Source organism: Trachypithecus francoisi, unplaced genomic scaffold (genome assembly GCF_009764315.1).
Source record: "Trachypithecus francoisi isolate TF-2019V2 unplaced genomic scaffold, Tfra_2.0 Lachesis_group14, whole genome shotgun sequence".
Taxonomy (NCBI): Eukaryota; Metazoa; Chordata; class Mammalia; order Primates; family Cercopithecidae; genus Trachypithecus; species Trachypithecus francoisi.
Window position 1 is genome coordinate 29,779,867 of NW_022681459.1, and position 23,224 is coordinate 29,803,090.

The 23,224-nt window shown below is 52.2% G+C and overlaps 1 protein-coding gene across 1 annotated transcript in view; it reads left to right on the forward strand.

The window, feature by feature from the left end:
* The window catches only part of PDE9A (phosphodiesterase 9A), a 114,906-nt gene that overhangs the window by 26,159 nt on the left and 65,523 nt on the right, over positions 1-23,224 (forward strand). The window contains exons 2-4 of the mRNA XM_033232585.1: positions 7,137-7,207; positions 8,024-8,101; positions 15,131-15,174. Coding sequence (XP_033088476.1) covers positions 7,137-7,207; positions 8,024-8,101; positions 15,131-15,174 — 193 coding nt within the window. The remainder of the gene's footprint in view (positions 1-7,136; positions 7,208-8,023; positions 8,102-15,130; positions 15,175-23,224) is intronic.

The window sequence follows — 23,224 nt, forward strand, 5'->3', positions numbered from 1 at the left end:
ATCCCTCGCTCCGTCTCCCCTCCCTCCCGCACAGCTCACACTGAAACCACGCCTTGCGTTCAACGGCTGGAGTCCTGGTGGGTTGCTGCTCCGGGGCTCTCGCAAATCCCTTTACTTGAGCGCTGGTTTTACAGGAAGACCATGAAGCACCCCCCAGGAGCTGGAGCTGCTCCTTCTAGACCCAGTGTCTCTTCTCAGCCTCACGACGAGGAGACCTGGTCATAGAGCTCTTGCCCTGGCCTGGGCTCTGATCCCTCCTCCGGCCCAGCCTCACCCTGCAAGCAGTACCATGTGGGGCTCAGAAGGGGGAACTTAGGCCGGGCGCGGTGGCTCAAGCCTGTAATCCCAGCACTTTGGGAGGCCGAGACAGGCGGATCACGAGGTCAGGAGATCGAGACCATCCTGGCTAACACGGTGAAACCCCGTCTCTACTAAAAAATACAAAAAACTAGCCGGGCGAGGTGGCGGGCGCCTGTAGTCCCAGCTACTCCGGAGGCTGAGGCAGGAGAATGGCGTGAACCCGGGAGGCGGAGCTTGCAGTGAGCTGAGATCTGGCCACTGCACTCCAGCCTGGGCGACAGAGCGAGACTCCGTCTCAAAAATAAAAAAAAAAGAAGGGGGAACTTGAGGGACCCTTCTGGCAACCCCCCAATAAGCCTTTCCACAGAGAGCCCAAGAGGAGACAGGAGAACACTCTATTTGATAAAATAGAGTCAAATCCAGGAAGACGCCTCTGGAACTGGAATGGAAATGACTCACCCCCCACCCATGAGAGACCCTTCTGTCCTGTCCCTTAACCCAGAGGCCCTGGGTGTGGGTTTCCCAGCCCCCTCGAAGCCGGACCCTCAAACTCCAGCCCTGTTTCTTCTAAGTGTGCCAGTTAAGATGCTTCTCACTGCAAGAAACAGACTCTTTTTCAAGACAGTTCAAGAAGATGTGTGTTGCTGCAGACGCCGATGGGTGTGTGGAGCAGGCTCAGGGAGAGACTGTTGTAAGGAGGCTAAGGGGTCTTCAGAAAAATCCCCAGGACCTGGGGTGCCAGGAGCCTGGGGGAGCCTGGGCTGTCACAGCCTGCAGCCCCTCCCCTCCCTCTCACAGTGTCCGCTGCCCCTGTGCTCGGGGCCCCTGCCCATACCTTCTGGGGCTTCTCCTTTTGACCTCTCAGGGTCCCAGTGTGGCCAGCCTGGCCCCAAATCCGTGCCACCCTGGCTCACTGACAGTCACCACCAGCTCCGTATCTCTCAGTAAAAGTTCCTGCAAAAGAGTATGATTGGGAGCTGGCCATGGGGGCTTAAGGCAGCCCCCCGCTCCAGTCCCCTTGGCCGTGGAGACAGGGCAGGGTTAGCAGGAGGCAAGGCACGTGCAGGACAGCTGGCCGGCAGAGGTCCCGTGTGCTGCCATGGGTGCAGGGTGGCCACTGTGACCCTGGGTCTCCCTCCTGGATCCCCACTTGGAAGGGGTGACCTAGAGGGACTCTTGTCAGAAGGACCCCCACCCAGCCAACCTGACTGATGGGGCCATCAGCTTGACAACAGGCTTGGTGGCAAGGCAAGAAGGTACAACCAACCAGAGCCCCGGGTCCCCTGTGCCCTCCTGCACTGCCTGACGGGGTTGGGCCACAGCCCGTACCAGTTGTGAGCTGAGCCAGGAATCCAGTCAAACCATGTGCCTGAGTGACACATAGCTCTGTTCCTTCTCTGGATTAACTGCTGATCAACCCCAACAAGCAGCAGGCCTGTCTTGCTGTGAGCACACCGCTTGCAGACCCTTTCCCAGGCCTCCATTCCCACCTTTCTGAAGGTCAAGGCAGTGCCCTCCCCAAGAAACAGTGAGAACAGAGGAGCTAGGTGTTCGTTCTTCCCAGCTCCGGAAACCCTGCAGATTGCGCACTCGAATTCCTGCTGAAAGAACAGTGGGTGCCAGACAAAAGGTGGCGAAAAGTTTTTCTAGGTACATTTGTTCACTCAGAGACCTCCCAGAGACTTGTGTGAAAATCATAGAATTTGCAACCAGTGGGGACAGTGAGATTCGTGGCAACTGAAATGATATAAAATTGAACTTTGTGTCAAACCAGTAGTGTTTTGTGTAATTCTTTTCAAACCTGTCATTTCACTTACTGCTTCTCACAGCCCCAAGAGGCAGGTGGAGTTGATGCCGTCAACCCTATTTACAGAATGGTCAACTGAGGCTCGCCCTGGTTATGCGTTTGCCCACAGGGTTGAAAGAGAAGCCAGGGACAGAAGGAGTCACTGGTTAACCAAAGGGCTTCCTGTTCTCAAATCCACTGCTCCTTCCATTACATGGTGTCTAGAAGGAGGCTCGTTTGGATATAGACATTAAATAACCTGGAGGTCAGTGTATGTTGTGGTCAAGCATGTGTGGTCTGCAGCCGGTGGCCCGAGATGCAGTCCCGATGTACACTTCTGGCTGGGCATGTGGGAGCTACACACATCTCTGTGTGCCGCGGTTTCCATGTGTAAACATCTTAGACTAGCACTTGCCTGTGGTTGGCACCTGGTAAGTGTCACCCTTCTCTAATGCCGGCAGCATGAGGGCGCCCAGACGGTGACGTTCCAGCTGACATTCCCAGGTCTCCGCTGATGATGAAGAGGCATCAGTTTCCAGAAGAGGAGCCGTCCTCTGTCTCATCATTTGTTTCTCTCGTCTTGCTTTAATATCACAGCACTGCCAGTCAAACCACCCAAAAGGGTTTGTGATGACTTGCCATGCATTCTCCTGAACTCCAGCCCTGACTTGCCTGCAAGCCAGGAGCCAACATAAAACCTTCATTTTTCCCTTAATCTTGCTGCCTCTGCATCTCATTTTCAAACTTCATTTTTTTGCGCTATTTGTTTCTGGATAAAGGATTCGCAAAATTATTTGGCACGTGGTCAGGAAGCCTTATGGCCTCCTGATGAGGCAGCCTGGGGGTCCTCCTGTGGTCCGAAGCTGCAGCCGGGCTGGCCTCCCACAGTCAGGAGCAGCATCAAGCTGGGTGCTTCTCACACCCACGAAGAACACGACTGTCCGAGCCCCCATCCGTAGGGCTCACGCCTCATGCCCAGACTCGCACCCGCTTTGGAACCACTGGAGACGAGTGAACAGCAAAAGCTGAAGTCATGACTCTCATCCAGATCTAAAATGACCGTGTGTCAAACGTTTTTACTGAAATGATTAATTGAATGGGAACTGGTAAGAAGGTGCAACCAGTTCGAAAGAGAAATCCAAGAACCCTCAATGTGTAAGGAGTGCAGGAATGTTGACATGGACTTCAAACGGATGCAGCTGTATTCTTCAGTGGAGACAGCCAGTGTCAACTTTTGTGCTTATTCCAAATTTCCTGATAGCCTCCCCACCTTTCGTCCAACATAATCTCAAAGAGAGATTATTCTGGATGGCAGAATAAGGCTGGTCCTCCTAGGTGTGGCATCCTTGCTTGCACAGAGGTAGCAAGAGTGCCACCATGCCATACAGGCCTTTTTCAGTTTGTTTTGCTGGAAGACCTCATAGTTGTACTTTAAAGTTATTTAAGTGTTATTTGCTATCCTGAGGTTAGGAAACCAAACACAAAAAGCTGTCCTCCAGGTTTCTTCTGCAGTACTTACAAATTTGATAAACCCCTCTCTTCTCAAGGGCCCCATGATATTCCAAAACCCTGGCCTGCCAAAGTGCAGCCTTTTTTCCCAGCTTGGAGGCTGTGACCCTGTGAGCCCCTCCCCTCCCCCAGGGGACTTTGTGGGCATGGATGCTGCACAGTCAACTCTCGGCCCCTTAAGAGTGGTCACAGCCCAGCAAATAAGTGTCGTTCTCATACACGTCTTTCAGGCCCAGGCTCGGTTGCATAAACCTTCCCCAATTATATCCTGGCAAGAAAGAAGACAGATCCTTCCGGAACCTTTGCAGATACTGCCACAAAAAGTAAAGCCTTCCTAAAAGTTTGAATTTGGGAAGGAAGGAGAGCAGATGGTGAAAATCAGATATCACTTGAAAATTACTCATTTCGGTTTACAAAAAATCTAGGTCATTAAAGGTTACTGATAGCTTAAGAAGACAAGGAAAAGGCCTCCTTACAGAGCCAGAAAGTCCAACAGTACAACGACACGCATGTCGTTCCTCACTCATTCCACTCAGGGGTCCGTAACGGATTCTCCACTGGCTCCTGGGTTGCAGGCTCATGAAGCTGGATGTTCTTCTACTGAAAAGAGCCCTGGAAGCCCTGGGCAACCCGCTGGCAGGGTCCGAATATCATCTGAGCAAAGCCATCAGAAGCTGTCCCCAGGAGTCTGCGCTTGGGGGTCAGTCATTGGAGGTACTTACTGCAGTCCTTTTCCATGGGGCTGGAAGCTTCTGCATTGAATCACAAGCTCTGGCCTCCAGCTTGGTGCAGAATCTTCTGGGGAGGCATCGGAGTTAAAGCGTCTGTAGATGACAGCCACCCCTTTTTCGGCCCATTTTACAGCAGAGGAAATTTAGGTTCAAAGAAGTTGAGTTGAGGGTTCCAGGAGTGAAGCAGTCAAGGATCCCCCTGGGCCGCCTGGCCTCACGCCCTGGCCCCACGCTCCCGAGATGAGGAAGCCCCAGGCCCATGAGCCCAGTGCCCTTGGCAAAGCCACTTCCCTTCTGTGTAAAGCCAGACGAGCCTCCCCAGTCCCAAGAGACTGCGATTCCATAATCACCCTCCCCTCACCTTTTGAGATCTTGCTGGTAGGTGCACCCCCTTCGAGCCAGCCCCAAGAAGCCATGATTTGAGTCGGTCTTGCCAGATGTGTCTTGAGAGAATTTAACTCAAAGATCATCCCCCGTGCACTCCGAGGGGCTAGGACAGGATGTGGTGCCTTCGTGCCCACAAGGAGAAGCACCCAGTGGGGAGGGGTGGGGCAAGGACTTTATCAAGGGGTCATTTGCTGCAACCACCCAGGTTGGAGCACAGGGACCACAGGGCCCCCGCCTCCTGCAGGACTACCCCTCTCATCTGAGGGAGACACCCTAAAAACACATCTTTGAGCAGTGGCTTCTAATCCAAGAAACCCAGTAGAAGTTACACGCAGATTCCCGGGGCCCAACTCAGACCCACTGTGTGGGAATCCCTGAGCTGGGGCCAGAGGCACACTTTGAAGAACACCAAGCTCTTTAGCAGGCCCCTTGCAAACCACATCCTGCTTCTCCAGAAGCTCCAGATCCAGAATGTTTAAAGCAAGAGTCCTTCTTGCCTTCCTCTTCTTCCACCCCTGCCCTCTGCAGACTGGGGTCTGTAGACCCCCAAAGTAAGCCCCCCACACCAGGAGAAAGGGAGTTACACAGGGGCCCACGTGGGAACCACTTTTTGTCCTGTCTTGGTGGGAAAATGGCCATGACCCCAGCCCGGGCTCTGCCACGCAACAACTCCACGGCATAGCCTGGAAGACTGTGGCGTGGACTGGGACTCGGGCTGAGGATGGTGTCCTGGTGGAAGTGAGGATCTGACACCCAGCCAAGTGCAGGACTCCTCGGCAGTAGGGTTGGGAGAAGCAGCCTCTGCACGTGAGGCCGGGAACCAGGACACGGGAGGAGAGGCACATCCCGGAGGAAGGAGCTCTGGGAGGAGCCAGCAGAGTTCTGCAAAGGAGGATGTGGGGAAAACAGGACGAGGCCAAAGTGGGGGCTGCTGAAGGGGGCTACTGCACCCGTACAAGCATGGCCAGGACTGAGCTGATACAGCCGATGCCACAGACGTCAGGAACCACGCAATGACACAGGCCACCTTTGACCGACCATTACCCCTGGGGCAGATACCAGTGGGGATAACGGGCAAGGCAAGGTGCTGTTTACTGTCTTATTGTTGCCAGTTCAGCAGCCCACAGGAAATGGTGTTAGTCACAGAAGAAAAAAAAAATCTGTTTTCTATATTTCACTGTTTCTAAGTAAAGAAAAAGAAAACTAATCTTAGCTTTAAAAAAAAATGGTGCACTGGGCACCGAAAAATAACCATCTTCCCAGGCCTGCGTTTCCCCCACGCCAGGGACTTGTGCTGGAAAGAAAAGCTGCATTGGCAGCCAGGAGCTGGGGAAACTGTCCAGGGAGGCATCCACTGCGATGAAGGCGGGGCCTGGGCGTGGCCTGTTCCATGCTCTGCCAGCCCTGGAGAAGCCCCACCCTCACCGAGCTCGAAATGCCCCCTCCCTGAGAGCCGAGACTCCTCCCTGAGAGCAGGGACCACTTGGACAAAAGATGTGGATGCCAACCCGGCGTTTCCACCGCAGCCCGGATGGTACTCGGGGTTGAGCGCAGCCATCCTGTGCAGAGGTCCTGTTTCTCTGCAGGAGCCAATTTCACTGCGGGCGTCCAGGATCCTCAGCAGTTCTGTTGTGACGTGATTCCCCTCTTCAACTTCATCATTCAGCCTCTGTCCCTCAGTCCCCAAATACCGAAAGGCATTCTTTTTTTTTCTTATTTTTGAGATGGAGTTTCACTCTTGCTGCCCGGGCTGGAGTGCAGTGGCGCGATCTTGGCTCACTGCAACCTGGGTCTCCCAGGTTCAAGCGATTCTCCTGCCTAAGCCTCCCAAGTAGCTGGGACTACAGGCGCCTGCCACAATGACCGGCTAATTTTTTGTATGTTTAATAGAGATGGAGTTTCACCATGCTGGCCAGGCTGGCCTGGAACTCCTGTTCTCAGGTGATCCGCCTGCCTCAGCCTCCCAAAGTGCTGGGATTACAGGCGTGAGCCACTGCGCCCGGCCTTTTTTTTTTTTTTTTAAGTTAATGAACTTGAATTTTATTTTATTTACAGAATGGCCCCCATGAGCTACTTGAAGACCTGGTGCCCAGCGAGTGTTGACCCCAGGTGGTCAGTCCTGCCTGGCCCCTTCCAAGGGTTGCGCCATCTCCATAACCATGTCACCGACAGGCGTGTGGGCAAGGGGGGGTCGCTGTGTTTTTCACATCTCTTTCCACTGAACGCAACAATGACATTTTTCACCACCCGTATATATCAACCAAATGAAAAGATGAGCCTGTGACTTTCCAATGCCTAGGGTCACAGTTTTTCTTTTCAAAATGAACCTTCAGGTTGGAGCTGGAGCAGAAGCACATGGCCTCTGACGTCTCCAGGGAGACCCGCCGCCCTCACTGCCGCCTCACTGTGCTTCTGTTTTGCAGGTGATCTTCAGCAAGTACTGCAACTCCAGCGACATCATGGACCTGTTCTGCATCGCCACCGGCCTGCCTCGGTGAGTGCGCGCTGTGGGCTCTGCCTTTTCAGGATGCCTGGGAGGGACAGGAAGAGGCCAGAAGGGCCCAAGGGACCCGCCTGCTACAAGGGGCTCTTTGAAATCAATCAGCCGGGTGCGGTGGCTCACGCCTGTAATCCCAGCACTTTGGGAGGCCGAGACGGGTGGATCATGAGGTCAGGAGATCAAGACCATCCTGGCTAACACGGTGAAACCCCGTCTCTACTAAAATACAAAAAAATTAGCCGGGCGTGGTGGCGGGCGCCTGTAGTCCCAGCTACTTGGGAGGCTGAGGCAGGAGAATGGCGTGAACCCGGGAGGCGGAGCTTGCAGTGAGCCGAGATCCGGCCACCGCACTCCAGCCTGGGCGACAGAGGGAGACTCCGTCTCAAAAAAAAAAAAAAAAAGCTACTCGGGAGGCTGAGGCAGGAGAATGGTGTGAACCCAGGAGGCGGAGCTTGCAGTGAGCTGAGATCCGGCCACTGCAGTCCAGCCTGGGCCACAGAGCAAGACTCCGCCTCAAAAAAAAAAAAAAAAATCTCCCAACTCAAAAAAGTAAACTAGCTCCAATTCCCATTTTAAAGCATTTCAGCATCTACACACACTTAGGATTATACACAGCTGTTTAATTTCATTTACAAATGGAATCTCAAAGCCCTGGGGACAGCCTCCCACCCTTCCCATCCTACCGCACTTTGGCCAGGCTGGTCCCGGGACTGTCCTGGTTGTCTCAGGGCTCTGGCCCTATGTGTAGATTCAAGTGTACATCCCAGAGCACGCTGTGGGCGAAAACACGGGCTTGGGTGTGTTTTCCAGGAACACGACCATCTCCCTGCTGACCACTGACGATGCCATGGTCTCCATTGACCCCACCATGCCCGCGAATTCAGAACGGTAAGAGGCTCCGGCCATGTTCCTCGGCGTGTGTCTGGCACTTCTCTCCTTGACATGGGAGGCTTTCTATGATTTTGTAAATGTGCTTCTGCAGAAAGGTGTGAATTGACAGCAGAGATGGAGGGCGAGGGTAGGAGCGAGTGTGAAGGAGTCCTCGTGTTCCCCTGCAGAGGAGCTGGGCACTTTCCAAGATAACAATTGCAGCCATGGCTCTGCACCTGCTTCTTAACAGGAGGAGGCATTGTACAGAGGGGAAACTGAGGCCCAGGAGGGTGAGCCGAGAGCTGCAGAGCCAGGCCCTGGGATTCCCACATTAACCCCAGGAAGGACCGCGGGAGATTCCCTACAGAGCCCCTGGGGACATTTCGTGTTTACCCACTTGGGGCTGGTCTCTGTGTCCATAAAGTGATGCCTATGGGAGGGTCTATGCCCAGAAGGGGCGGGGATGAGGGAGGCCCAGGAAGTCAAGAGGAGAGGCCAGTGAAAGCCTCCATGAATGTCTGTGAACTAGGTCAAGCCAACGGTGTATGGCCCAAGAAGGACACGGAGCAGGGGCTCTCAGGTCAGTGACCTGCCCCTGTGCCTGGTGACCCAGGGAGACCCCAGCAGCCTCCACTGCTCTTTGGCTGGGCAAAGTGGAACTTAGATTTTCTCATGAGGCGAGGGAGCAGGTGAGCTGGGGCGTGCGACCTCAGGACCCTCTCTGGTGTCCTCTGTTCCTCCCAGATTGGGGCTCACTGAGCCTCCAAGGGACTCAGTAGATGCGATGGGACACTTGTCAATCTGGTCATCAGGGTGTCCTACCCAGCTGACCCATGGCCAGCTCTAAGCCCACAGGAGAAAATGTGTGTCAGGGAGACCCTTGTGTCAGCGAGGCCCCAGTGGACGTGGCCAGCGCCGTCCTCCTCAGCGTGGTCCCAGTGGACGTGGCCAGTGCCGTCCTCCTCAGCGTGGTCCCAGTGGACGTGGCCAGCACCGTCCCACTCAGTGAGGCCCCAGTGGACATGGCCAGCACTGTCCCCCTCAGTGAGGTCCCGGTGGACGTAGCCAGCCTCATCCCCCTCAGCGAGATCCTGGTGGACATGGCCAGCGCCGTCCCCCTCAGCAAGGCCCCAGTGGACGTGGCCAGCGCCATCCCCTTCAGCGAGGTCCTAGTGGACGTGTCCAGAGCTGTCCTGGTCAGCCGTCCTCCCTGTCACCTTGAGGCCTCAGCCGAGCTCCTCCCGTCTGGCTGTGCCCATCAGTCTCCCCTCCTGCCCTAGCCAGGATGCCCATCTTCTGCCCCACACCGTCTGGCTCTGACTCTTGGCTTCCAGACTCCCTGGAAGGTGCAGTTGGAGCTAATTGGCTCCCCAGAGACTCCAGTGAGCGTCTTGTCAGCCTCACCGGGGACCAGCTCCAGCCTGGGAGGTCTCGCTCAGAAGTGAAGTCACTGAGTGACCCGTCCTCCCGACACCCACAAGACTAAAATGTTCTATCAGAAGGGATTTCATGGAGACCAGCACCTTGTCCGTGCCAGCTGGGTCTCTGAGAGAAACCGCTTTGTTTTCCTGAACTCATTTGAAAGAGCATGCAGAGACATTTAAACTGGGTGGGGAGGAGAGAATAGATTCTCCTCTCTCATTACCAACTGATCGTGGCTGGGGTGGCACGTGCTGAGATGTGGCTATATTTGTCCCCAGGCTGGTGGGGAACCATGTCTTTGAAGGAGGCTCTCCTGCAGGCAGCTGGTTGCATCTAGCATGCTTGGATTCCTGCAGGCGGCTGGTTGCATCTAGCTTGCTTGGATTCCTGCAGGCGGCTGGTTGCATCTAGCTTGCTTGGATTCCTGCAGGCGGCTGGTTGCATCTAGTTTGCTTGGATTCCTGCGGGCGGCTAGTTGCGTCTAGCATGCTTGGATTCCTGCGGGCAGCTGGTTGCATCTAGCATGCTTGGATTCCTGTAGGTGGCTGGTTGCATCTCCTGCAGGCAGCTGGTTGCATCTAGCATGCTTGGATTCCTGCAGGCGGCTGGTTGCATCTAGCATGCTTAGATTCCTGCAGGCGGCTGGTTGCATCTAACTTGCTTGGATTCCTGCAGGCAGCTGTTTGCATCTAACTTGCTTGGATTCCTGCAGCCGGCTGGTCGCATCTAGTTTGCTTGGATTCCTCCCAGTTTCACAGCTACAGGGTGGACATTTCATGAAATCTCCAAATTCCAAGGGCTCTTGACAGACCACCTCCATCCTGATCAGAAGGGGTAATGCCGGTTGCCCGGTCTCTTAGAACTTAAAACTCTAGCTCCTTCTCTGCTCCTCATTCCAAACCAAATGAATTGTGGCATTGGATTATTCTTTCAAAATACTTCTTGCCTTAACGCCATCCTTTAGATTTTGGCGGCCAGCTCCTGCTGTGGACCACATCTCACGGGTGGGCTCCCCGATTTCTGCCTCCTGTTACCCCTCACAGTTATCTCACGAGTCCTGCTACCTTCTGGAAAAATAGGCTCCAAACACACTTTCATCCCATCACTCACAGCATGGAGTTCTCTAGTGGCCTGTTGGCCGCAGGACACTGTCCAGACCCCCACATTGGGATGTCTGGCTCCAATTCACCATAATGTACTTGTCTCCAATCTGCTGAGCTGCATGAGTGCCCACCCCAGCCCAGTGGACACTCCCCTTCTGCAAACCTCCAAGCACATTCCCCCTCTGCACACTGTCAGTCTTCCAATCCCCGCCCCGAATCCAAAGGCCCCTCCTATGGCTGGGGATCCACTGGCAGCTGCCTAACCCTTCCTATGCTCCTGGACGTTTGGTGCAAGCTGGAGCATGCTCACTGGCAGCTGCCTAACCCTTCCTATGCTCCTGGACATTTGGTGCAAGCTGGAGCATGCTCAGGCCTGCATTTGAAATAACCTGGAACACGTTTACATCATGGAAAATATGGAAAATAGGCTGATGGCCTTCCACTCCCTTTTAGAGCTGGCAAGAAAGATAATTGATGATTAAACAACCTAATGACCAACAAATATAAAAAGTCATAGCCCAACCGTGATCAAATAAGGCTCCAGCATTCCTCCTTGGAGGGACCCTGAGCCATCTGGTGTCAGTTTCCTTTCCAATCTGGGAACATTCTGGAGATCCTGGCGTCCAGCTAACATGGTCGTTGCTTCCTGACAACCCTACCGCTTCCATTCCCCAGTCACTACTGCTTCAAGATGCAGTGGAAGGAGAAAATCAGACGTCTCAGAAGCATGAGTGAAAGTGGGGTGTGTGGTGAGACACATACAGAGGGGAGAGGGCCAGAGGACGGTGCCGTGCAACACACGCCATTGCTCCTTTTGTTCCCGGTTTCAGCCAAGTTGTGCCGCGGGTGACTCTCCACCGGATGAGCTCCGTGCGTGTAAGGCCAGTATTCTTGGCCATTCTGGCTTAGAGAAAAGCTTTCTATATTCCCGAATGGCTCCAGGCCTCCTCCTCCTCCTCCTATGAAATGGGTTTTAAAAGAGGTCTTAGAGCCCAGGCAGTTAGATCTTAGAAACAGACAAATACAGTAGAAGCCCGAGGCAAGCTTATTCTTTCCAAAGAGGAGGTGCTTCCTGTGTTAATTTGTTGCTGAAGAGCATGATGAAGATTCCTCTCCACTGAGACTGAGCCAAGAGTTGACTCATTCATGGGAGCAACATAACGGGTCCTGAGAAACCAAAGGATTCAGCAGCTGGGAGCCAAGACTGATCTTGAGTGGCCCAGAAATGCAACCCAAGGATCTTGGGCCCAAGGGCCGGGAGGTTTCTGCAGCCCCCTGGAGCATTCACAGCGGCTCCCTGTCCATCCGCTTTTCCCTCTATTGTGGATGTGATCGCTCCTCCCCTCAGCTCACCAGACTCCTCAGAGAGGCTGACCTCTGAATAGGTTGGATGGGCTTGTTGGGGGCTGGGCTCCATTTGGGGGGATGACAGGCCCAGTGCCCCTGCACAAGGGGAGGGTGTCTTGGTAAGCCTCTTTGTGTCAGGTCCCCAGGGCACCTTCCTCTGAGTCTCTTGGGTGGGAGAAGTTGCTGGACATGCCTCCTGGGCTCTGCCCCCGCCGGCACTGTGTGGGATCCATGCTGTTCTCCCTCTAGTCCCTGCCCCACCTCCTGAAACCCTTCTCTGCTCCTGGTGTCACTACCCGCCCCCACCTCCGGCACTAATTTTCTAGGGACAAGGGGCAGAGGAAGGAGGAGAAGAAAGAGTCCTTGCTGCCCCTCCGAGGAGGCGCAGGAGAAGAAAGGGGGAGGAGTGGGGAGCCAGGGATGGCAGGAACGATGGGAAAGCCCCTTCCTGCTGCCCACGCAAATCCTGGCTTCCCCTCCACCCACTGCACCATCTCGATGGCTGCTGTCGTGGCAGGAGCTGGAGAGACACTGAGAAGAGGAAGGAAGGAGGATCTGAGAGGAGCCCAGCACACCCGGCTTCTCTGCTGCCCACTCTCCACTCTGTCCTCCCAGTCTAGGCCCTTCCTAGGCAGCCCTGGCACGGGTCCTCACTGGCCACACTGAGGCCATCAGCAAAGCACCTGGCTTGTTTACGCCTTGGGCTCTGGGTCTGTAAGGCAGTGAGGCTGAGGTTCCTGGAAAAGCCAGGCACCGTGGACTTGCCCAGCTAAGCACAGGCATCGGGGGCTAGAGAGGCCCTAGTCCCAATGACGACCAAGTGCCGTCTCCACCTGGGGAGCTTGGAGGACTCTGCTGTGCACTTAGGGCCACGCTTCAAGCCCAGTGCCTCTGATAACCGAGTCTCTGGGGAGGAATGAGCCCTCCAGTGCCAAATGACCCGCCACTAAAAGGCCTTTCGAGGCAGGGCCTCCCATGAGCCTAAGCAGGCACACTGTGGGAGATGAGAGGGTGTGGGCTCACTTGACGTTCTGTGTGAGCGGGGTCATTCATAGGGTGAGGCGAGAGTCAAGGGGACAGAGAGCCCTCTAGTCCCCAGCACTTGGGCTCAGCTGGCAAGTCCACAGTGCCCAGCTTTCCCGGGAACCTCAGCCTTACCAACCTACAGACAAAGAGCCCAAAGCGCAGGGAGGTCAGTGCCACACAGGTTTTATTTTTGCACATTATTGGTGTTTAAAATTGTAAAGATTTTCCACGTTACCTGTAACCATCAAACCACATGTATTGCCCCCAATTAGTCACCATTAACGGCTTGGCGTGTATACGCCTCCATATTCACTGTGCTTTCTTCTTCCAGAAATGAGCTCATTCTCTATATATCACTCTGTAACTTGTTTTTACCTAGTAAGGAGTCATGGGCACCCCACAGGTGAATACTTGCACACTTGTCTTCATCTTCTTAACAGCTACCTGACACCCCAGTATCTCAGTCTGTCTGAACTTAAACAGCTAGACATTGACTTCTCAGAGTGTGGAGGCTGAAGTCCAAGATGAGGGTGTGGGCAGGTTCTGTTCCTGGGGAGGCCTCTCTTCCTGGCTTGCAGACAGCTGCCTTCTGGCTGTGCCCTCATGAGGCAGAGCAAGAGACAGCTCTGGTGCCTTCGCCCCTTGTAAGGGCACCAACCCCATCCCGTGAGCCCCACCCTCAGGAACTCCTCCAAACGCAATCACCTCCCAAGCCCCACCTCCTAATCTTACCCATTGGGGATGAGGGCTTCATTATATGTGGGATGGTGGTACCTCAGCATTCAGACCCTGGCACCATAGGGCCACTCTCCTGCCTGTGGAGAGATGCACAGACTGAACCATCCAGACTGCACAGTGGAGCACGCTCTTTCAACCCACCTGCCCCTGACCACAGTGGACACTCAGGAAGAAACGGGTACAGCGAGTGAACAAATGAATGAGCAAGTCAAAGACATGAACACATGACATCTGACTGTCTCCCTGTGTGCTGATGTTTCATTCTGATACATCCCTCCCTAAATTCATCTGCTGAGACAAAGGATTTTTTTTTTTTTTGAAACAGAGTCTCGCTTTATCACCCAGGCTGGAGTGCTGTGGCCGGATCTCGGCTCACTGCAAGCTCTGCCTCCCGGGTTTACACCATTCTCCTGCCTCAGCCTCCCGAGTAGCTGGGACTACAGGCGACCGCCACCTCGCCCGGCTAGTTTTTTTTGTATTTTTTAATAGAGACGGGGTTTCACCGTGTTAGCCAGGATGGTCTCGATCTCCTGACCTCGTGATCCACCCGTCTCGGCCTCCCAAAGTGCTGGGATTACAGGCTTGAGCCACCGTGCCCGGCGAGACAAAGGATTTTAACCGGTGTTGCTACACGGCTTTCCCCAAGGTGTGGCAACCCACACCCCACCAGCACCCCCTGTGATGTCTGCCGGCCTGTGTCCTTGTAACCTTCTCTTTCCAGGTTTCCAAATGTTGCTAAACTGCTGGGTCAAGGAATAGCGTCTCCCTGGGGTCAGCCTCCCATGTGTGGATTTTTTCTTACTCCTCTTGGCCACTGCCTGTTCCTGGTCTATACCCGTTCCATTGGTTGCACTGTCTTTTCCTGGCCCTTGGCCAGAGGCCGTCGTGTGTCAGCGATAGAAACGTTTTGGCTGTCGTATGCACAGCCAGTATTCTCTCCCCGTCACACTGGGCCTCATGATTATGGGGGGCGACATCACGGAGATCCCAGTGCATTTTCGACATCATCACTGTCACCATCCTCTCTTGGTCATTTGGGGGATACGGTCGCCATCAGCTCGACAGAGCAAAAGAGAGGGAGGCCACCTGCATCCGCCAGGTGCTGGAATGGGTCCAGGCAGCTGCCAGAGTCTGCCATTTCCAACTCGATACAGCACCTGTGATCGGCAGTCGTACCCATGACATATATTTAATTGACCAAACATGAACATTATAGAGGAACCTGATCATTTAAATGATATACTTGAAACTCAGTAAGGAAGCTGAGAACAAAGAAGCTAATTTTTAAAATAAAAAAATAAAAAAGACCTAATCCACTGAATTCTAATCACGCCGAGTGCTTATCTCTCCTGCCAGACGTACAGCGAGCGCCTTGCAACGTCTCACGGCGGCACTGTCTTCTCTTTTGCAGCACTCCCTACAAAGTGAGACCTGTGGCCATCAAGCAACTCTCTGGTAAGGCCTTGCTGTCATTTTTTAAACTAAAAGAAGGAAAAAGAAATCTTGAGCTCGCCCCAGTGATAAAATATATACTAGTTAAGCATTTGAATCTAAGCATTTGAAATGTATATGAGTTAAGCCTTTGAAGCATTTAACTATATGTTAGTTAAGCATTTGAATCTGCATTTGAAGCTGACACTATTACAGAATCCGAAACCTTGTATTACTGTAAGGGCTCTGCCTTTCTAACCCCAGGCAGAATAGCATCTCCCTGGCATTAGCCTCCCTTGTGTGGATTTTTTCTTACTCCTCTTGGCCACTGCCTGTTCCTGGTCTATGCCGGCTCCATTGGCTGCAGTGTCTTTTCCTGCCCCTTGGCCAGAGGCTGTCCCAAGGACTTTGCAGATGCAGGGCGGCATCCACTCTGGTCTTCCTGGCCTAGCACCTGTCCTCCCCTTTCCACTGTGAGTTGCCAAGGCAGGCATCTGTGGCCCCTGGGATGCCCTGGGGTGCCTCATACAGTCACTTGGGCTGCTGTGTTAGAATCCTTTTTCTTTTCTTCCTTCCTTTCTTTCTTTTTTTTTTTTTTTTTTTTTTTGGAGACGGAATCTGGCCCTGTCGCCTGGGGCTGGAGTGCAGTGGCGCGATCTCGGCTCACTGCAACCTCTGCCTCCCAAGTTCAAGTGAGTCTCTTGCCTCACCCTCCCAAGTAGCTGGGATTACAGGCATGCGCCACCAAGCCTGGGTAATTTTTTTGTATTTTTAATAGAGACGGTGGTTTGTCATGTTGGCCAGGCTGGTCTCGAACTCCTGACCTCAGGTGATCCACCCGCCTCAGCCTCCCAAAGTGCTAGGATTACAGTTGTGAGCCACTGCACCCAACCTAGAATCCCTTTTCCATTTGATTTTTATAACGTTTATTTATGTGTGATTTATACATCATGAAATGCCATTTAAGTGTCTATTTTGATGAGTTTTAAAAAGTGTGTCACCGTCGTAATCATTACCCAAATCAAGACATTTGCACCACCTAGAAAAGCTCTCTCATGCCCGTCCCAGTGTGTCTCAGTCCACAACCGACCTGCTTTCTGACATCATCCATGAGATTTGTCTTTTTGAGAGTTTCATATAAAAGAAATTACATGGTACATATACTCTTTTTTGACTTGACATAATGTTTTTGAGACCCACCCGTGTGCTGTGTGTAGAGACAATTCATTGCTTTGTATTGCTAAGTAGTATCCCATGGTGTGAGCTGTACCACAGGGCATCTTCCATTTACTGTGGATGGACGTTAGTATCCCATGGTGTGGGCGGTACCACAGGGCGTCTTCCGTTCACTGTGGATGGACGTTAGTATCCCATGGTGTGGGCGGTACCACAGGGCATCTTCCGTTCACTGTGGATGGACGTTAGTATCCCATGGTGTGGGCTGTACCACAGGGCATCTTCCATTTACTGTGGATGGACGTTGGTATCCCATGGTGTGAGCTGTACCACAGGGCATCTTCCATTTACTGTGGATGGACGTTAGTATCCCATGGTGTGGGCGGTACCACAGGGCGTCTTCCGTTCACTGTGGATGGACGTTAGTATCCCATGGTGTGGGCTGTACCACAGGGAATCTTCCATTTACTGTGGATGGACGTTAGTATCCCATGGTGTGGGCTGTACCACAGGGCGTCTTCCATTCACTGTGGATGGATGTTGGTATCCCATGGTGTGGGCTGTAACACTGGGCGTCTTCCATTCACTGTGGATGGACGTTGGTATCCCATGGTGTGGGCTGTAACACTGGGCGTCTTCCATTCACTGTGGATGGACGTTAGTATCCCATGGTGTGGGCAGTACCACAGGGCGTCTTCCATTTACTGTGGATGGACGTTGGTATCCCATGGTGTGGGCGGTACCACAGGGCGTCTTCCATTCTCTGTGGATGGACGTTGGTATCCCATGGTGTGGGCGGTACCACAGGGCGTCTTCCCTTCACTATGGATGGACATTTGGGTTGTTTCCAGTCTCAGGGCTTTTATGAATAAGGCTGCTGTGAGCATTAAAGCACAAGTAATGGCGGAAACGTCTGTTTTTATATATTTTATTTCGCTTGGCTGAATACCTAAGACACCTATAGCCTTGCCAACTTTTTTATACAGTTAAACATATACTTAACCATCATCCCTAAGAGTGGAGAGAAGAGTCTGTAGAGTGCTCCCCAGTCTGGGTTTGTCTGACGTTTCTCTCACGACCAGCCTGGGTATGGTGGGTTTTGGAAGGAATATGTGGGGCGCATGACAGCCAGGTGGGACCACTGGCTTCTGCACTGCAGAGTCACCGTTGGTCTCCTTCCCTGCTCTTCTGTGGGAGCAAGTCACTAAGTCCAGCTCACCCAAGCAGAGGAGAAAAAACCGAGGTTCGTTTACTCTACACAGATATTCATTTGCTCCAGCACCATTTGGTGAAAAGACGATCTTTTCTCCCACTGAATTACCATGACACCTTTGTGGAAAATCAATGGGCCATATATGTGTGAGTCTTTTTCTGGACTCCAGATGCTGTTGTGTAAATGTACATGTCTTAAAACAAAAGCACACCGTCTTGACTACTGTAGATAAATAGTCGGTCTTGAAATCAGGTACTGTAAATTATCTCTGGTTTCTTTTTCCTTTTTCAAAAATGTTATTGCTTTTATTTTCAAATAAATTTTAGAATCAGTCTATGAATTGCTACCAAAAAAAAAGTCTGCTAGGGTTTTGACTGAAATTGCATTAAATATACAGAAAACTGTGGGAAGAATTAATGTCTTAAGAATGTTGAGTCTTCTGATTCATAAATATGGTCTGTCTCTCCATTTATTTAGGTTCCCTTTAATGTTTCTCAATAATGTGTTACCATTGTTAATATGAAGTACTTAAATATATATTGATAAATATATCAATTTCATGTATTTAATGGTATTATAAATGGATTTTTTTTCATCTCAATTTCCAGTAGTTTTTAGTTTATAGGAATTGACTTTTGTATGGGACCTTGTTAAACTCATTTATTAGGTCTAGTGCCTTTTTGTAGATTTCCTATGATTCTATAGATGATTTTCTTATACTGCTGGTTTTCTGACAACAAAATCCTTCTGCTTTTGTCTGAAAAAGTTTTTCTTTGTTGTTTTGCTTTTTTTTTTTTTTTTTTCAAAGAGAGAGAGAGATAAGAGCTGCCTCTGTTGCCCAGGCTGGAGTACAGTGGTGCAGTCATAACTCATGACAGCCTTGACCTCCCAGGCTGGAGCAGTCCTCCCTTCTCAGCCTCACAAGTAGCTGGGACTACAGGCACACACCACCATGCCTGGCTAATTTTTTAAGTTTTTGTAGGGACAAGTTCTCACGATGTTGCCCAGGCTGGTCTCAAACTCCTAATCTCAAGTAATCCTCACTTCCTGGGATTACAGGGATGAGCCACCATGCCCGACTGACAGTGTTTTTATTTTGTCTTCATTTTGAAAGGGCATTTTCTTGCCATAGGGAATTTTACTTTCGCAGTTTTCCAGCACCGTGGCTATGTCGTCTCGTATTTTAGCTGGTGTAGCCTCTAATGAGAAGTCTGTGACGTCTTGCCTTTGTTCCTCGGCATGCAATGTGTCTTTTTCCCTCTGGCTACTTAAGGTGTTTTCTTTATCACTGGTTTGCAGGAATTTGATTATGATGGACTTGGTGTGGTTTTCTTTTGGTTTAACCTGCTTGGTGTTCATTGATCCTCTTGGAACTTTGGGATCATATTTTTCGTGAAATTTGGAATATTTTCTGCTCTGTCTCTCTCTCTCCCTCTCCCTCTCCCCCGTTTCCCCTGGGATCCTAATTACCTGAATGATAGACAGCCTGAGAGCATCCCCTGACTCACTCACACTCTGTTTCTTTCTTTCCAGACCTTTTTTTCTGTTTGCTTTATTTTTCTTAGACTTCTCTGTGGCGTCTTCAATTGCATTGGTCTTCCCTCCTGCAGTGTCTAGTCTGCTATGAATCTCGTTCAGTGAAATTTTCATTTCATATATTGCATTCCTCATCCCTAGGAATTCGTTTTCCTCCTTTTTCGTATCTCCCAGTTTCAGATGTCCCATTTATGACTCATTATGTTTCTATTTCCTGTAAACACTTATACCTTATGATAATTGTTTCATGCCATTGTCTGCTAGTTTCCTCCTCTCTGCCGTATCTGTCTGTCTCTGTTGATTAATTTTTCTCCTGGGTATGGGTCGTATTTTTCTGATTCTCATGAATCGAGTAGATTTGGATGGAATGCTCATCACAGGAGTGCATGCTGGTTCATCATCTGGTTGTTTCTCCCAGTTAGCGTGTTGAGCTTTGCCTTGGCCAGCAGTTAAGTCACTTGCACATCGGTTTGATGCCTTTGAGTCTCACCTTTAAGTTTTGCCAGAATGGTTCGAGAGGGCGTTTACCCCAGGGATAACTCAGTCCCGCTAAGACATGATCCCTTTGGGGTCTCCCCCCAACTCCTGGCTGATCACCAAATTGCACTCTGGCTGTTTAGAGTGCAAATGTTTAGAGATGAGAATGAAAGCGTCAGGGCCTTGAAGGTCGTTGCAAGGATGCTGGCTTTTATGCTGAGTGGCGTGGGCAGCTATTAAAGGCTTTCAGCGGAGGAGTGACATCATCACATTTGTGTTTTATATCTTGTTCAGGGCGCTGGGTCGATTTCATGAAAGGGAAGTGGTAGCAAAGGTGGAGGCAGAGAAATCTGAGAGGAGGCTGGTTTTTTGGGAGGAGACAGAGGCCCAGGCCAGGGTGGGGGTCATGGAGGTGATGAGGAGTGCAGGTTCCAGCATGTTCTAAAAGCAGAGACAAGCTTTTTCCTAAGTGGAAGCGGGATATACAGAGACCCATCCGGGGCTTCTTTGACCTGAGCATTGAGCGCCATGGCCCAGGGAGGGGATTGCTGCGGGTGGGCTTGGCCTGCTCGTCAGACATCAGGTGCACGAGGGGCAGGCAGAGTCAGGGCAGGCGGCCTCTCGGCTGTCAGCTCCCAATGGATGGTGTTGAAGTCTGGGGCTTGGTGAGGCCAGCAGGGAGTGAGTGAGCGCCAGCAGGAGGGGCCAGGCCTGATCCGGACGGAGACAGAACCCATCTGTGGGAGAAGGACGCTGGTGCCTAGACGCCATCAGGAGCAGAGGGGTCAAAGCCATGAAACCCTGGAGACAAGAGAAGGCAAAGGCCCGCCAGGTGTGGGTTGGATGCGGCAGGGCTCCCGCAGACCAGTGAAGACGGGCGAGTTGGCTGTGTTCAGAGTTAGAAGAGTATCCCTGGGAGCAGAGGAAAGAGGGATTTCTGTGTCACTTGGGGGCCCATCCAGGACCAGTGGGAAATGGAGTTGGGCTCATTAAGGGAAAGAGGTGAACGGGAGTTGGAACCGGGTGTCCTAAGGCCAGAGCTGCTCCTCCCTGGAGGACTCTGGCAAAGGGTGCTGGCCTTGGGCTGTGAAGGCGCCCAGTGGCTGAGAGATTGGTGCCCTCTGCAGCCCTCCTGGAACTCGGATCCTAGGAGCCACAGAGGGTCCGGGTGATCTCAGGACCGTTTCAAGGGGAATGTGGCTTTTTGACCAGAGCGTTAGGGAAAGCGTGCTGCACAGTCACATGCCAGGACAGCCCCCCACGGCCCAAGTCCTGTAGGAGAGCCGGGGGCTTTTACAATATTCTTAGGTGCAACAGCAGTTGAGCCGTGCTGTCACACTTAACCCAAGTAATGATAGTGTCTTCAATTAGGACACTGCTGTAGGGGTCTGGTTCTGCTTGTTTGGCTCCACATTCCTGCCTGCCCTAGGACCCAGGACCTGTCTCTGGTCACACACACCCTGTCCAGCCTCTGTGTCTGGCCCTGCGGAGACCCCACCACATTCTACCTCCCTGGCCAGAGACCAAGAGTGACTCAGAGGCTTCCAATTCCCAGCAGCTTTATTGGTGTTGCTGTTTCCATAGAAGGACAATAAAAGCGGCCATGAGGAGGAGCATCTCCCGAGTACGTGCTTGAGCTTCTGCAAGCCAGAGGAGGCCGGTGGCTGGTGGGGTGCGCAGGCTGCCTGGCTGTGCCCCACAACGCGCATGTGAAGAGGTTTTGGGGGCAGCCATGGAACCCCGGAGCTGCCCCCACATGAGAGTTCCCCCAGGAGGTGACCAAATGCATGTGGAGTCCAGCCGCAGTCCAGATGCAGACGCACCATAACTGTAAAGCACACACCAAATTCTGAAGGCTTAGTATAAAAAAGAATATAAAAATCTCAGTCATGTTTGTATTGATTTCATACTTCCTGGTTGAGATGTCATTGATATAACATAAATCCCACCATTTTAAAGTGTACAACCTCAGCCAGGCACGGTGGCTTACTCCTGTAATCCCAGCACTCTGGGAGGCCGAGGCAGGCGGATCACCTGAGGGCAGGAGTTTGAGACCAGCCTGACCAACACGGTGAAACCCCGTCTCTACTAAAAATACAAAAATTAGCTGGGTGTGGTGGTGCACATCTGTAATCCTAGCTACATGGGAGGCTGAGGCAGGAGAATCACTTGAACCTGGGAGGTAGAGCTTGCAGCAAGCCGAGATCACACCACTGCACTCTAGCCTGGATGACACAGTGAGACTCCATCTCAAAAAAAAAGTAAAGTGTACAACCTCAGTCCTTTTTAGTGTCTTCATTTTGTTGTGCATCACCACTATTTAATTCCAGAACATTTCCATCAACCCAAAAGGAAACTCTGTACCTGTTAGCAGTCTCTCTCCATCCCCCTCACCCCCCAGCCCCTGGCAGGCCCTGCTGTCTGTCCTGTGCATTCTGGACCTTTCACATGACAGAATCTGTGGCCTTTCCAGCCTGGCTTCTTCCACTTCACACACTGTGTTCCAGGCTCCCTGTGTTGCAACTCGTGACAGCTCTTCGTTCCTTTATGGCTGAATGACATTCTGTTGTATGGCTGCGTCGTGTGGCTGTATGGCGTGGCTGCATCGCATGGCTGCATCATATTCAGTTGATCTGTTCATCAGCTGATGGACATTTGGGCTGTTTCCACAAAGGCTATTGTGAATGATGCTGCTGCAAATATTTGTGTGCAAATTTTTATGTGAAAGATACATGGTGAAATTAGGTATTTTGAGGTATATTGGAGTAAATGAAATATTAATATCTTTTTTTTTTTTGAGATGGAGTCTCGCTCTGTCGCCCAGGCTGGAGTGCAGTGGCCGGATCTCAGCTCACTGCAAGCTCCGCCTCCCGGGTTCACGCCATTCTCCTGCCTCAGCCTCCCGAGTAGCTGGGACTACAGGCGCCCACCACCACACCCGGCTGGTTTTTTTTTTTGTATTTTTAGTAGAGACAGGGTTTCACTGTGTTAGCCAGGATGGTCTCAATCTCCTGACCTCGTGATCCGCCCGTCTCGGCCTCCCAAAGTGCTGGGATTACAGGCTTGAGCCACCGCGCCCGGAATCTTTTTAAAAGTCTAGCTGTCTTGAAGGGGAGGGCCTGAGAGAAGTGCTGAAAGTTCACAGCGGAGGGTACTGGATGCTGTGGGTGCGCCAGACTGGCCTGTCCAGGAGGTCCCTGCAGGCTGGATAGCAGGTCCTTTACCCACTAATGGGTGCCTCCTCCAACCTCTGAATCCCCCTGCCTGGGGACCTCCTCTGTGCAGGGCACACCAGGAAGTGATGGGGAGGGCCCGCCCCGAGGTCAGTCCTCCCCAGTGAGAGGGAGCTGGAGGACAGGTGCCCAGCTTCCTTCCTCCATAGTGGGACTGCGAATCTGACATCATCAATGCAGCTGCTCAAAAGGAGCTCAGAGCAGGGAGTCACCTGCGCGTCAGCTCACCCTCTGGGAGCTCTCTTTCCCCCATGCCTCCATCCTCCACTCCCTCCCAGGGCTTCCTGGGCTGGCCTCCAAATGCACCACTAGCCCCCAGCTCCTTGTCTCCAGTGGTCTTTTGAGGATCTCAAACTAAGAACCTTAGACTCCAAGAGGGGTCAGGCCCCCTGGCGCACTCATTTGTCATTTGGATGAAATAGCCTTAGGAGAGCTACTT